Source organism: Aquarana catesbeiana, linkage group LG06 (assembly GCF_042186555.1).
Source record: "Aquarana catesbeiana isolate 2022-GZ linkage group LG06, ASM4218655v1, whole genome shotgun sequence".
Lineage (NCBI taxonomy): Eukaryota > Metazoa > Chordata > Amphibia > Anura > Ranidae > Aquarana > Aquarana catesbeiana.
The window spans coordinates 248563380-248578431 of NC_133329.1; the positions used below are offsets into that span (position 1 = coordinate 248563380).

The following is a 15052-nucleotide window of genomic DNA, read 5'->3' on the forward strand; positions in this document are numbered from 1 at the left end:
CTATCCCCTTATGACATTTTGTTTGGTTCAGCTCCCAGACTTGGTTGTTACTTTCCACAACAGTTACAGTTGCAGTCTGATGTGTTGACTAATTATGTAACCACATTATCACGAGAATTAACCTGAATGCATGTCCAGGTGTTTTCTTCCATTCCAGATCCTGAATTAGATACAGGAACACACCAACTACTGTCTGGAGATCCTTGAGCCAAGTTATGATGGTCCATTTCAAGTTTTGCTGACCACAGCCACCTCAGTCAAGTTGGCCAGGAAGAACACCTGAATGCACGCTTATCACTGCAGGAGAGCGTGTTTTTGGGCGCTGCATATCCTTTTTCTGTTTGATCTAGGGGGGAGGGGCCCAGGAGGTGGCCATCACAAAAAAGATAACATAATTACGTTTTGGTGTAACTCTTCAGGTACACATGTGACCACCTTTACCTTAGATTACTGTGACATAGTACCTTGTCCGTTTGACCCTTCATGGTGATGCCATTGGTACAGTGATATCCCTGATGGTAAGGACATATATGTATGCCACACAGACAGTTACTGGGGACAGAGTTGTGGTTTCTGTGGGGGCGGGCGACCACAGAGTGCATTAGACAAAAAAGATGAAAATAGAAAGCCCCCATATCCTAACCAAAGATACCCCTGATACATACACTGACCCAGCACACAGTCAGAGGAGGAAGCGAGCAGCTCTCTCCGGAAGCTTTGACCCTCATGTATACATAGATGCCATAGGGGTCCCAAGGGGGGTACCTGATGAATTTAAAGCCAGGGACCAGGTAAAAGCTGGTTTTGAGTCTCTGATCCCCATAAAAACTGTCAGCAAGAATGTAGATTGGATTAACTACATGTCATGGTTATGCAATAGAGTTTGTCGATCAGCATACCTGTCTCCATGTGTTCATCTCTAGAGACCAGCTGACCCTCACCTGACTGCTTTTGTAACCTCCCCTCTAAGCATGGCCCCACCCCAGGCCCTATCAGGGAACCCTATATTAACCTGTGCACCGCAAGCCAGCAGTGCTGATCAACCACTGTGTGTTAGCCTCTGTGTGTACTTGCTGTGTTTCCTACATCTGATTCCTGTTACCGACCTTGGCTTGTACCTTACTTTCCTTGTTGTTCCAGCCTGCTGCCTCCTTCCTCTTCTCCTGTAGTCTACCGTGAGCTGTGAGACCCTGGGGGCCGCGACCTGGAGCCAGACTGCAGCGCAGTCCATCCTTACCATTAAAGGCTCTGGTGAACACCTGCTGGCTCTTAGACTCCGCGCCCTGAGGAATCTATGCTCTAGCTCCCAGTGGGATCTGTGTCAGTGATCCAGTAGACCTACTTCCCGAACCTCCCAGGGTTCAATGCGCAGCAGTCACCCGTAGGGTCCACTACCTTGCGGTGCACTCCTGATCCCAACGGTGTGCATCTGTCACCCAGCCTCTAGGTGACCTGACACTACACATATTATAACCAACAGAGATTTGTAAATTACACTAAAGATGCCCTCCAGCGAATTGCTGACCAGTTAGCCCCCACTTCCTACATGACATTCCAGGACCTGATGGCCTTAGACATGGTGCTAGCTGGGAAAGGAGGTGTTTTGTAAAATCATAAAAAAAAACAGGAACTTGCTGCACATACATCCCTGATAATATTGGCCCAAATGGTAAGGTTACTCTAGCTATAAAGAAATTAGAAGATCTGTCACTGGAGTTGAAGAAGAACTCAGGTATCACAGACCCATGGGACCAATATTTTAGCTGGATGAGTGGGTGGCAGAAGGTGCTCGCCCAGATACGGGTAAGGGTATTAATAATCCTGGTTCTTTTAGCCCTGATTGTATGCTGTATTCTACCTTTCGTAAAAAGTTAATGAGCAAGGCTGTAGACAATAGCACACCTACATTTCTCCACCAAGAAGAAGAGGACCCCCTTATGATGGAAGATGACAAACCCTTCACTCCTCTACAGTCACTCCCTGTCCATAATCTCACAATCCTATAGGGTTTTAGGGATAGATAGCGCCTGACTGCACCTCTCCAGCTGTATCGAGGAGGGAAGTGAACAGTTGCTGCCCAATTCTATATACAGCCTAAAAGAGTTGCTGAGGAGAAGGGCCAGGCCAAAGTGGGAACTTTAGTATTAGGGACAGAAAAAAGAAAATAGTCATTTTAGGGGGGATTGTGAAGGAATGTGATGTAAATAATAATAATAGTAATCTAAAAATGTCTATTTTCTTATGTGCATACATATTTTTCTCCTTACTCATTATATAAGTATACAGGTTTGCTCTGTTCCTATATTTTCTCAAGATGGCGGGTACCCCCTACATCCCACACATCAGAAGAACGCGGAACTGAAGATAAAACCAAGATCAGCCAGACCTCGTTATGAAGATTCTCCATTTTCTTTTTCTATCTTAACCAATGAGATGTACCTATTAGACTAACATAGCAATGACGTATTTGTGTGTATAAAACATTAGCACCGCCTTGAATAACTTAGAAGTGTAAGAAGTAACGGAGCTGAGCGTGTCTCAGAGTGTTTACTTTTATATGCATGCATATCAACACTTTCAAATTAGAGACAGCAGCAGATAACCTTGGGCTCGATTGGAGCTCTTAATCATTTCCATAACAATACCAGGAAATCATTCAATCAGGGAGATATTACCCTTCAGCTAAAGATGGTTCTCACAGGGGGTATTCCAAAAAAGAAAAGGGCAACATAGCGTAATCACATTGACGTCTATGGAAATCTTGGTCAGCTTGACATGGCACCGGTCAGCTTGACATGGTTATGCCTTGCTTGATTCTGGCACAGCAGGGGTTAAAATCTGGTAAAGGGTCGGTCAGGTGGATGGTGGGCTCTGGCATTTCTCACAAATATGAAATATTCACCCCAGGCTGATCGACCCTTTACCAGATTTTAACCCCTGCTGTGCCAGAATCAAGCAAGGCATAACCATGTCAAGCTGACCGGTGCCATGTCAAGCTGACCAAGATTTCCCATAGACGTCAATGTGATTACGCTATGTTGCCCTTTTCTTTTTTGGAATACCCCCTGTGAGAACCATCTTTAGCTGAAGGGTAATATCTCCCTGATTGAATGATTTCCTGGTATCTGACGGACAGTGTACTTACCTTAAAGCAGAAGTGGTGCTTTGGTATTTTCAGTCCATGAAAGGCCCTGACCGGGTTAAGGTCGCAAGCTCCTATAAGCTTGCCTTCTGGTAAGCGCGCATTCTGATTATTTTTCACAGTGGTGCGGTGAAGGTCTCAATTTATCCAATTGTACTTCTACCTGTCAACCGGGATTGTTAACCACATCTCCCTACATCATCTCATCCATCTGTTCGGGACACAGATTCGGACTGTTTCTTGTGTTTTCTTCTTTTTTTTTTTTTTTTTTTTTGAGATCAATGTTTTATGGGATCAATTTCTAAATTCATATTGTGTATTTCATATCAACACATATCAAGGTTACTTTCACTTCACAATTTGTTCACCCATAGGCTAACCCTCAAGTAATTTACTTTCACAGCGCTGCTTTTTTTTTATTTTGACTGTTTTAGTGTGTGTATCCCACTTTTAGCGGCTGCTCTAGTTTCATTTATTGATTTTGTTAATTTATATTCCTTCACATGTTTTTTAATGATTTTGTTGGGGTTTGTTTATTTAAATTCCATAATCTGTATGTACATGTAGCGCGGTAGTCTTTTTCTATTCCTCTTTCACATTCAGTTGTAACAGGAAGGAAAATCAAGGGTGGTTTGACAAGTAAGGTTATCGCTATGACTTTGACTCTTTTTGACAGAAGTCTCAGAAGAAACTTGATTCTTGACCAAAAGAAAGGCATACCTGTAATCAAGGGCAAATAGATAATGGTAGATGTGGACGCCTTCTTTCTTAAGATTACATTTGTAAATAACATAAGGAGAGGTGGTTAGCCCAATGGGCAAGCAGCGGAACTGAAAGGTTGCTTCCCCAATTTTGAAAAAACATTGATAACACTGAAAATCTGGCTGCATTGGAATATGGAAATATATATACAGTATATTGCAAATCTACTAATATAATACTTTTAGGTCAATGACCAGCCTCCAATGTCTTGTTTATTTTTTGCCCATGAATAATAGTGAGTACAAACCTTTGAATTTCTGCCTTTGGAAACATCTCTTACTGCTCATTGGGATATCATTTTTTTGCATAATCAGGTCAAATAGACCTGACCAAGACCTGCGGTATGGTTTTGCATACGCAGGATCCCATTTCAAGATCGAGGCATGGGAGCAGAGCGGCGCAAAGAGCATTCCGCTAAAACTCCGGCAAAATAGACAACGTTGGACTCCATGGACTAGTACATATGTCTTATTCATACGGGGGACAATTATTAGAAAATTGAAATCTGGTTTTAGGTAGATAAGATGAAGCTCCTGTTTAAAGACTTTGGCCTACAAAACCTTCAACCACATCCTTGTTGGTGCACTTACTATGGCTGTGTAGCTAGTTGGTTCTAATTGCAAAGGGCTACAGTAATAGTTATACACCCTATAGCCAAACATTTACAACCATCTTACTCTTACACCTACCATTACAGACAGAAAGTATGTGGACACTGCTCCAAATTATTGAGTTCAAGGGAGCCAATGAAATGTACTGTTAATGCAACATCTTAGAATATTGTGCGCCTCTAACCTTGTGGCAGCAGTTCAAGAAATGTCCTTCTCTGTTCCTGGATGACAAGCAAGTGAACAAAGCTAGGTCTAAAAATACATGGTTTGATAAGGATGAGTATGGTATGGATGGAAATCGAGTGACCTGCACAAAGCCTTGACCTTAGCCCTCATAAACATCTTTGGGGTGAATTGCAATGTTGAACGTGTATCATATTTTCTCATCTAAGATCGGTAACTCACTTATGTTGTTTTGGCTAATTTGGCCCAATTTCCCACAGACAAACTCCAATATTTTATGGAAAGCCTTCCAAGTAGAGTGGAGACTGTTGTAGCTGCAAAGGTGAGGGGCAACACCATGGTTTCAGAATGGTATGGAATGGACAGTAAGGGTAAATTATTGGTATACACATGTTTGGCCATATATCGCATAATCTATGCTAATTTTAATGTTTCCATTGTGAATTGTGTTTTAAGAGCATGTGTGTGAGCAGTACCCCTTAAGACACCTGTGTACAGTGGTTTTTATATATTTTCTGCTTGAAAATCCCTTTTAGCTGCAGATATGCTTGTATGTCACATCCTGCTACCAATGTTGAATTCCTGTGAGGCAGAGTAATTGTTGGTTTCTGAGAAGGTTCTCATTTATATAGGTAATTGTATAGCTAGTAGCAGTCCTTATGAATGCCAGGAACCATTTATAGCCAAATGGGTAGTTCAGTCACCGGCTTAATCCAATCAACATGGAATGTGACAAGGCAGATGTTGAGAGTTCAGAACATGATAGGAGGTATGGAAATGTGTTAAACAATAAACAAACTGTTCTACAGATGTATCCAATCCCATGGTTCCATGAAGTTTGAGACAGTTAGAAGTTTGAGAACGTGACTGATGGTGTAAACTGTTCTAAGCATCAGAGTGGAGCTGTTAAAACATAATTATAAATAGGTCACACAAAGAAGCTGGTAGCTGAGGAAGGGGTTATTTAAAAAGTGTAGGAGAGGAGGAGACCACAAAAAGACCCTAGAAGTGTGAAAATGTTCATTTATAGTACAATGTGCAGGCAGGTAACATGGGAAAGGGAAGACCTGCATTTGTAAATTTTATGTAATGTGGCTTTGTCTAGTAAATCACAAGAATAACTCACCAGAGTTACATATATACTGCCAGTTAAACTGCACATATATATTCTGCATATTTTAAATTGTGAAATTTGTAGTTTGGTAGTTCCTCATTACATTTACACCCAATGTTATATTAGACTAAATTATTAAATTATTTGCAAAGAATCCTTATACAAAAAAGGTTCACTTCACAGAATACTTGTGATTGTTAATGTTTATGTTAAAGAGTTACTATGACATTAGTATTTTGTAGAAAAAAAAAACGAGATTTAAAAATACATACACTGCACAGTGTAGAGGTGAAAAAAGATTTCCACTGATATTACGGAAAGGCTTTTGTTCCAAAAGTACCTCTAAACAATTTTCATTGCCTGCAGAAAAACAGTATTAATAGGGATTAATAGGGAAGGGTTTTGATACATGTTAAAGCACAAACATATCTGTGTTTGTTGAGCTTCACATTTACATGCTTGACTTACCGTTATATGATGACCAATGCAAAAGCGTATACCCGTAATTGTCCTGGAAGCTGTAGTCTTCTTCTGAAAGTGCAATCTGCAACAATTCACTAAGCAGTGTAGAATGTCCCTGAGAAGCGGCATAATGAAGCGGCGTCCGTCCCTTTAGATCTGTACATAATACCGATGCTTCCTGATCCAGTAGCATCTGAATGCATTCTTCATGGCCTGTCATTACCTAAGAATAAATGTCACAATTATATTTTGATTGGTGTACACTGCAAAATCGAAACAGGAAACATTCACACACAAGAAATGTAGGTAGAATTAATGTATCACCATGGAGTTTTGTTTAAATAATTTTTCATTGTTTTGCAGGATAAGAAGTGGTGTTGTATGAATTTTCATAAGCAGTACAGATGTTTGGTATTTGTTTGTATTTAATTGTTTAAATTGTTTTACAAAACACAATGAACTTACTCCTCTGTGCAAAGCTGTACATCCATATATATCCATTGCATCTACTGATGCTTCTTTTTCAAGTAACAAGGAAACAGCATCAATGTGCCCATATTCAACTGCGAGCATCAAAGGTGTTCTGTTGGTTAAAAAAAAAATACAGAAGGCAGAACAAAATTCTTTTTTAATCTCCCATCTAACTCAAAAAAACAATTTAAAACATAAACATAGATTCACACAAACATTCACAGGTATCCAACTGATAGTTTTAATCAATATATCAATATACTGTACATGTAGAAATGTAACAGTAGTTGGACTTGGACTGCAAATCATATGTTTTTTTAATATATATTTTTTTATTTTTATTTTTTATTTTTTGGAGGGGGGAGGGGGGGGGTGGAGCAAGTAGCTGGTCTTGCCTAGGGCGCAAAATAGTCTAGAACCAGCCCTGACCCTAGGTACTCTAAAGCACCAAAAATGAAACAATCCACACAATAACAATATCATTTTTTTTCCAATATTCAAACTAATGGAGCTCCAAAAATTACAAATTAACCAATTAAGAATCTAAGGTGTACCTTTTACATCCTGGAGTGCTTCCTCACTGAGGACATGCCCATGTGTGAAGCTGCTGGGAACTGTTGTAAATTTAACAACACAGGTCCCAAACTGTGTAGCAAAGCTGCCATAAATAGTTGTTTTCAGTGGCGTGGGTGCGGGGGTGCGGTCCACACCCGGGTGACACCCCCCAGAGGGGTGGCACCATCCCAAGGGTGGCGAAAGCCCTGGCACCCTTTGGCATTTTTTTTTTTAGCCTGAACACATCTGGTGCGTGCCACGGCTGCTCCTGGTCTCTGTTTTCCTCCTCCGAGTCCTCCCCTCCCACTACTGCTCTGCTGAGCTGAACCTGTCACTTATTTTCTCTGCTGCGTGTCCTCTTTGGCCACCCCCAGGTGTATTGTATACCTGAGCCGCCCGCCCTGGCCCTGAGCTGGGATTGTCCCCTGCCGCCGGAGCCCTAGGTGAGCTCTTGCAATGGGGGCACACCTGAGCCGCCCAGAGCTGCTGTGGTAAGAAGGAGTGCTAAGAGGGGGATGGTTGTTTTTACTGCTGTCGTGTACACAGCTATATCTTATATACATATATATATCTGTGTCCAGCAGCACCCCCCCCCGGTTATCATCTATATTATAGCCCACCCTGAGACGATCTGATAACCGGGGGGGGGGGTGCTGCTGGACACAGCTATGTCTCCAGCAGCAAAAACAACCACTCCCCCTTATCAGACCAGTGGGGTGTCTGCAACCATCGGGCCTCTTGTAGTTGTAGGGGGACCGGTCCCATCACTTTAACAGGGGGGACAAATTGGACACCTAACTGACACTTTTGACACTTTTTGGGGACCAGTGACACTAATACAGTGATCAGTGCTAAAAAATATGCACTGTCACTGTACTAATAACACTGGCTGGGAGGGGGTTAACATCAGGGGCGATCAAAGGGTTAACTGTGTGCCTAGCCTGTGCTTACTCACTGTGTGGGAGGTGCTTTGATTAGGGGAAGGCAAAGGTCCGTGTTCCTGCTTTGCAGAAACACAGGATCAATACCTTCTCTTTGACAGAATGGCATTTTGCCTTGTTTACTTATGCAGATTGTCGTTCGGCCTGTGTACTGTGTAATCGGCAGGTGCTGGCAGACACCATGAGTCCATGATACCCGCAGCTGGGCTCTCGCTGTGTTTACGCACGTGTGCTCCAGACCCGGAGGTATCAGATCACATACTAGGTAAATGCACGGTGGGCGGTCAGCAAGTGGATAATTTTTGCCACAGCCACAAAGCATTGCAGCCATGGCATGTGTATATCCCCATCCAGCTGCCTTTGCAGCTTGAGCCCAGGTTCACATTGAGGGCAGGTTTAAAATTGAGCGAGTTCAGCTAAAGCTGCAGTCTGACTTCAGGGGCGATTTGACAGACATCTGCGCGGGTTCATGCACAGATGTCTATTCAAATTGCCCCCGAAGTACCCCAAAAGTACTACAGGAACTCCTTTTGGGAATCAGTGCGGCACCACAAAGTCGATGTCGCACCAATTCGGCTGGTGCCATTGCCGGCAATAGCTGGCGATTTGACATGTCAAATCCCATGTCAGAGCGGCTCGATGTGAATGTGGGCTAAAGGTGGCAGTTGGGGGGCAGTAACACGGCTCAACCACCTATTTTCACGGCAAGCGTAAACAAGAACTGGGGCCTAAGCTTGTAAAGGAACAATGGGGTTGATTTGCTAATGTTGGAGCACTTAGAATCCAGTGCAGTTGTGCATGGTAGCCAATCAGCTGCTAACTTCAGCTTGTTCAGTGAAACTTTGACAATATAACCTGAAAGCTGATTCATTTCTATGCAGAGCTGAACCAGATTTTGCACGCTCCAGTTTTAGTAAATCAACCCCAATGTGAACATCAAGCTCCCGGTATGCTTTTGCAAAACATTGGCAAAGCTGTCACCAAGTCTCAAGCTGCTTTTTTTTTTTTATAGCAACCACAGTTTACTGATGTCATGATGAACAAGACAAATTACAGAAAACAATAAGCGCTATATCCTTATTAATAAAATAACTTCTGTTTAGCCACTTTTGGAATTACAGTAAAACAGAAGCACATGTAATACTGTGCCTCTGTTGCACTTCCCACCACCTCCTTCTCTGGTCACTGTGTCTCCCTACCACCTACCTTACCTCCCAGGTCACAGACCCCCTTCCTTCTCATAGCATCTTCAAGCTTAAACTTCCTCCTCATACTACCTCCCTCCTCCTTTTGGGCACAGCGCCTCCCATCCACCTCACTCCTGCTGGTCAGAGGACTTCTCTTCTACCCATCTCCACTCATTTTAATTCACTGTTTCTGTGCCACGCACCTCGCCCTCTCGGGCACATTCGAGCAGAGAGGGGCACTACAAGCTGTTGTAGGTATCTACAGCATAAACACCTTTCAGCAACTTTTTCTCTTTTTTGTTATTATGTTATTGTGGTAATGTTTCATGTAATTAGCAACAGAGACAAAGGAACAGACTTCATCCAGGGTCGGACATCTGTCCCTAACTGCAGGTTATGCTGCATCTGCAGACATACCTACAGTATGTGAACAGCCATGGCTCCTGTCAGCCTGTCATTGCATTGTACAGACATCCCATCCACACCTATTCACATACTGTACACCTGCGATCACAGCTGCAAAAATCTGCGGATTCTTGCCACAAAAATGAGTTGTATGCCCATAAATGCCCTGGTTAAATGTAGTCTAAGGCTACTAGTTAGCTGGCAGGAAATTTGAAATACAGCAGCACACATACATTTCACAAAAGATAAATCATTATATATAGTGAATTATTCATAAGTCAGTTATTAATCTAAGTGTGTTTACTGCTTACTGTTTCTTTTCATCCACCACATTTACAACTTCAGTCTGTTCAGCTATTTCAAGTAATAAACGTAAACATGAGGTATGTCCATTTATAACTAAGGGGAGAAAACAAAAAGTACAGATATTATTCTGAATATTATTTATATGGAAAATCTACATGTACAGGGGGTCCCCTAGTTACAAACATCCGACTTACAAACAACTCCTACTTACAAACAGAGGGAGACAACAGGAAGTGAGAGGAAATCTACCCCTAGGAAGGTAAATTCACTCCTGTAAGAGCTATAATGGGGAAAAGGTACCTCCACTGATGCTTTATCACCAAGGCTTGTTTCCACAACAACCCAAAATTTTCCAAATCCAATTGTCATTGGGACAGAAAGTGAGGTAACATCTTCTAAACAGGGGCACACATAGCAAAACAAATGTTACAGGGGTGATAACCCTTTCCTGCTATCCAAAAAGCTTAAAAATATTTTTTTTGGCTGGAGCTACACTTAAAAAATGTACCTGTTCCGACTTACAAACAGATTCAACCTAAGAACAAACCTACAGTCCCTAACTTGTTTGTAACCCGGGGACCCCCTGTATTGCACTTTCAAGAGAATGGTAACAAGGTGACTATAACAAAGTGACCATGGGGGTTATTTACGAAAGGCAAATCCACTTAGCACTACAAGTGCAAAGTGCACTTGAAATTGCACTGAAAGTGCACTTGGAAGTGCAGTCGCTGTAAATCTGAGGGGTAGATCTGAAATGAGGGGAAGCTCTAAAGATTTTATCATCCAATCATGTGCATGCTAAAATGTTGTTTTTTATTTTCCTTGCATGTCCCCCTCAGATCTACAGTGACTGCACTACCAAGTGCACTTTCAGTACAATTTCAAGTGCACTTTGCACTTGTAGTTTGCACTTGTAGTGCAAAGTGGATTTGCCTTTCGTAAATAACCCCCCATATGTTTTAATAACCATGTGGTGCTGAGCTAATGTTTCTCATTTATGTAAATGACTTTGACAAAAAATGAAGAAAACAACAAAAAAATGAACACAAAACATAAAGCTTGTCCTGGTTCTCACAGTAAAATTATTTGAATATATAGAATTTAAGGCTATTTTCAGGCTACTTTCACACTGAGGTGCTTTACAGGCGCTACAGCGCTAAAAATAGCGCATACATAGCGCCTGTAAAGAGCCTCTCCTGTCTCTCCAGTGTGAAAGCCCGAGTGCTTTCACACTGGAGCGGTGCACTTGCAGGACGGTAAAAAAAAGTCCCGCAAGCCGCAAATTTGCAGTGCTGTAGGAGCGGTGTATACACTGCTCCTAAAGCGCCCCTGCCCATTGAAAACAATAGGGCAGCGCCGCCAAACCGCCGGCAAAGTGCTGCTGCAGCCGCAAACATGAAAGTCCAGGTCACCCTGTTAAAGGCTTTCTCTGCATCAGTACTCAGAAAAATGCAGGGAGAGCCAGTGTGTTTGGCCAAATGGACTAGGTTAAGGACTTTAATAGTATTATCCCTCTCTTCCCGAGAGGGAATGGAGCCCACATGGTCTAAGTGGCCCAGTAGGGGCATCAGGGTTTGAAGAAGTGAGGCAAGGAGCCTGGTAAAGAGCTTCAGGTCTAGAGCAATGAGATTGGCTGATAACTGCCACAGATGGAAGTGTCCTTTCCCTCCTTTGGAATGACTGAAACGTGTGCCAAGAGTGCAGCCGGAGTGAAAGAAGTGGACTGTCCTAGATCATTGAACAATTTAAGCATATGGGGGCCTAACAAGGGCAGTAGGGTCTTATAATATTGTACTGTAAACCCATCTGGGCCGGGTGCTTTCCGGGGTTTAGTGGCTTTCACTGCAACTTGCCATTCCGCAATGGTAAAAGGGGCCTCTAAGTCATGACAAACGGGGAAAGAAAGACGATAAAGGTGCGCTGAGGAAAGGTAGTCCTCAACTGAGGAAGGGAATGCAGTAGAGGGAGAAAGGTTGTACAATTTCCTGCATGATTGGAAAGTCGCTTTGGCTTTATAACGAAGGAGATCCGAAACCTGTCGGCGAAGATGAGCAAGATCGCTTCCCAAAGAGGGAACAGGTGTCTTTTTATGTTGTAGTTCAAGAGCCTGGATGTCAGCTAACAACTTCAGCAGTTGTGCTTTGCGAGCTTTCTTAATACAGGATCCGTGTGTAGCACTAACTCACGGTGGAGCTGCTGGTTTAAGCGGATCTGTTACCTTCACTCTGCTTCCCTCTGTTTCACCGGCACCGGGTCTAGGGTTCCGTTGAGTTTACTCCTGGACAACACACGCACCAACACTGGAGTACGTTTTCAATGCTTTATTAAACAAACGACTTAGGAAGTAGCAGGAAAGAGGTAGAAAGGAAACTTGCAGAAGAAACTCAAATATTCTCTGGTAGGGTTCTCTTGACAAAATTTGAAATGCGCTCCCCTCGTGGGACACACTTCTTGCTCGTCTGGATAGGCCTCTCTCACCGGTCTAGCAGCCAGCACGCAGCACGAATCAAAGTCTCTGCCACAGACTTGTTTGGAAACAAAATCCATACGATCCTCTGCCACGGGATGTATAGGTTTTCTGCAGTGAAAAGTCAGTCACAGTGCTTGAACCTTTAAGCCGAGCCGGCAACACTATGCTGTATAGTTACTTTTGGATATGTCCTCCAACCGAGTCACCAGGCCCCTCTATAGACCAGCACGCCACATGATCTCTCCAAGACGGGTCCTCCCCTGGGATCTCCTCGGTTGTCCAGCTTTGTCACACAGGACCGACAGCTCAGGACCCTTCCTCGGCCACGGTGGTAGGCTCCAGACAAGCCTCTGGACCCACCCCTGCGCCGCTGTATCGTGGGCCTCCCGAACGGAGGACCACGAGGTAGCTCCTTAACGCATACCTGTCGGCCAGGAGGGCCAGCAGGTGGCTGTAAAACGAACCCCAAAATATGGCGTCTGTCCCATAAATACCCTCACCCAGAATGCAACTCGGAGGACCACCTCCACGGGGGAAGAAAGACGATAAAGGTGCGCTGAGGAAAGGTAGTCCTCAACTGAGGAAGGGAATGCAGTAGAGGGAGAAAGGTTGTACAATTTCCTGCATGATTGGAAAGTCGCTTTGGCTTTATAACGAAGGAGGTCCGAAACCTGTCGGCGAAGATGAGCAAGATCGCTTCCCAAAGAGGGAACAGGTGTCTTTTTATGTTGCAGTTCAAGAGCCTGGATGTCAGCTAACAACTTCAGCAGTTGTGCTTTGCGAGCTTTCTTAATACAGGATCCGTGTGTAGCACTAACTCACGGTGGAGCTTTAATAGTATTATCCCTCTCTTCCCGAGAGGGAATGGAGCCCACATGGTCTAAGTGGCCCAGTAGGGGCATCAGGGTTTGAAGAAGTGAGGCAAGGAGCCTGGTAAAGAGCTTCAGGTCTAGAGCAATGAGATTGGCTGATAACTGCCACAGATGGAAGTGTCCTTTCCCTCCTTTGGAATGACTGAAACGTGTGCCAAGAGTGCAGCCGGAGTGAAAGAAGTGGACTGTCCTAGATCATTGAACAATTTAAGCATATGGGGGCCTAACAAGGGCAGTAGGGTCTTATAATATTGTACTGTAAACCCATCTGGGCCGGGTGCTTTCCGGGGTTTAGTGGCTTTCACTGCAACTTGCCATTCCGCAATGGTAAAAGGGGCCTCTAAGTCATGACAAACGGGGAAAGAAAGACGATAAAGGTGCGCTGAGGAAAGGTAGTCCTCAACTGAGGAAGGGAATGCAGTAGAGGGAGAAAGGTTGTACAATTTCCTGCATGATTGGAAAGTCGCTTTGGCTTTATAACGAAGGAGATCCGAAACCTGTCGGCGAAGATGAGCAAGATCGCTTCCCAAAGAGGGAACAGGTGTCTTTTTATGTTGTAGTTCAAGAGCCTGGATGTCAGCTAACAACTTCAGCAGTTGTGCTTTGCGAGCTTTCTTAATACAGGATCCGTGTGTAGCACTAACTCACGGTGGAGCTGCTGGTTTAAGCGGATCTGTTACCTTCACTCTGCTTCCCTCTGTTTCACCGGCACCGGGTCTAGGGTTCCGTTGAGTTTACTCCTGGACAACACACGCACCAACACTGGAGTACGTTTTCAATGCTTTATTAAACAAACGACTTAGGAAGTAGCAGGAAAGAGGTAGAAAGGAAACTTGCAGAAGAAACTCAAATATTCTCTGGTAGGGTTCTCTTGACAAAATTTGAAATGCGCTCCCCTCGTGGGACACACTTCTTGCTCGTCTGGATAGGCCTCTCTCACCGGTCTAGCAGCCAGCACGCAGCACGAATCAAAGTCTCTGCCACAGACTTGTTTGGAAACAAAATCCATACGATCCTCTGCCACGGGATGTATAGGTTTTCTGCAGTGAAAAGTCAGTCACAGTGCTTGAACCTTTAAGCCGAGCCGGCAACACTATGCTGTATAGTTACTTTTGGATATGTCCTCCAACCGAGTCACCAGGCCCCTCTATAGACCAGCACGCCACATGATCTCTCCAAGACGGGTCCTCCCCTGGGATCTCCTCGGTTGTCCAGCTTTGTCACACAGGACCGACAGCTCAGGACCCTTCCTCGGCCACGGTGGTAGGCTCCAGACAAGCCTCTGGACCCACCCCTGCGCCGCTGTATCGTGGGCCTCCCGAACGGAGGACCACGAGGTAGCTCCTTAACGCATACCTGTCGGCCAGGAGGGCCAGCAGGTGGCTGTAAAACGAACCCCAAAATATGGCGTCTGTCCCATAAATACCCTCACCCAGAATGCAACTCGGAGGACCACCTCCACGGGGGAAGAAAGACGATAAAGGTGCGCTGAGGAAAGGTAGTCCTCAACTGAGGAAGGGAATGCAGTAGAGGGAGAAAGGTTGTACAATTTCCTGCATGATTGGAAAGTC

The 15052-nt window shown here is 44.1% G+C and overlaps 1 protein-coding gene across 4 annotated transcripts in view; it reads right to left on the minus strand.

The window, feature by feature from the left end:
• ANKRD44 (ankyrin repeat domain 44) overlaps positions 1 to 15052 on the minus strand; it is a 232672-nt gene that overhangs the window by 52868 nt on the left and 164752 nt on the right. For all 4 annotated transcript variants that reach the window (XM_073633150.1, XM_073633149.1, XM_073633148.1 and 1 more), the window contains exons 19-22: positions 10145 to 10232; positions 6740 to 6857; positions 6281 to 6497; positions 6085 to 6172 (exon numbers count right to left, since the gene is read on the minus strand). In XM_073633150.1, coding sequence (XP_073489251.1) covers positions 6085 to 6172; positions 6281 to 6497; positions 6740 to 6857; positions 10145 to 10232 — 511 coding nt within the window. The remainder of the gene's footprint in view (positions 1 to 6084; positions 6173 to 6280; positions 6498 to 6739; positions 6858 to 10144; positions 10233 to 15052) is intronic.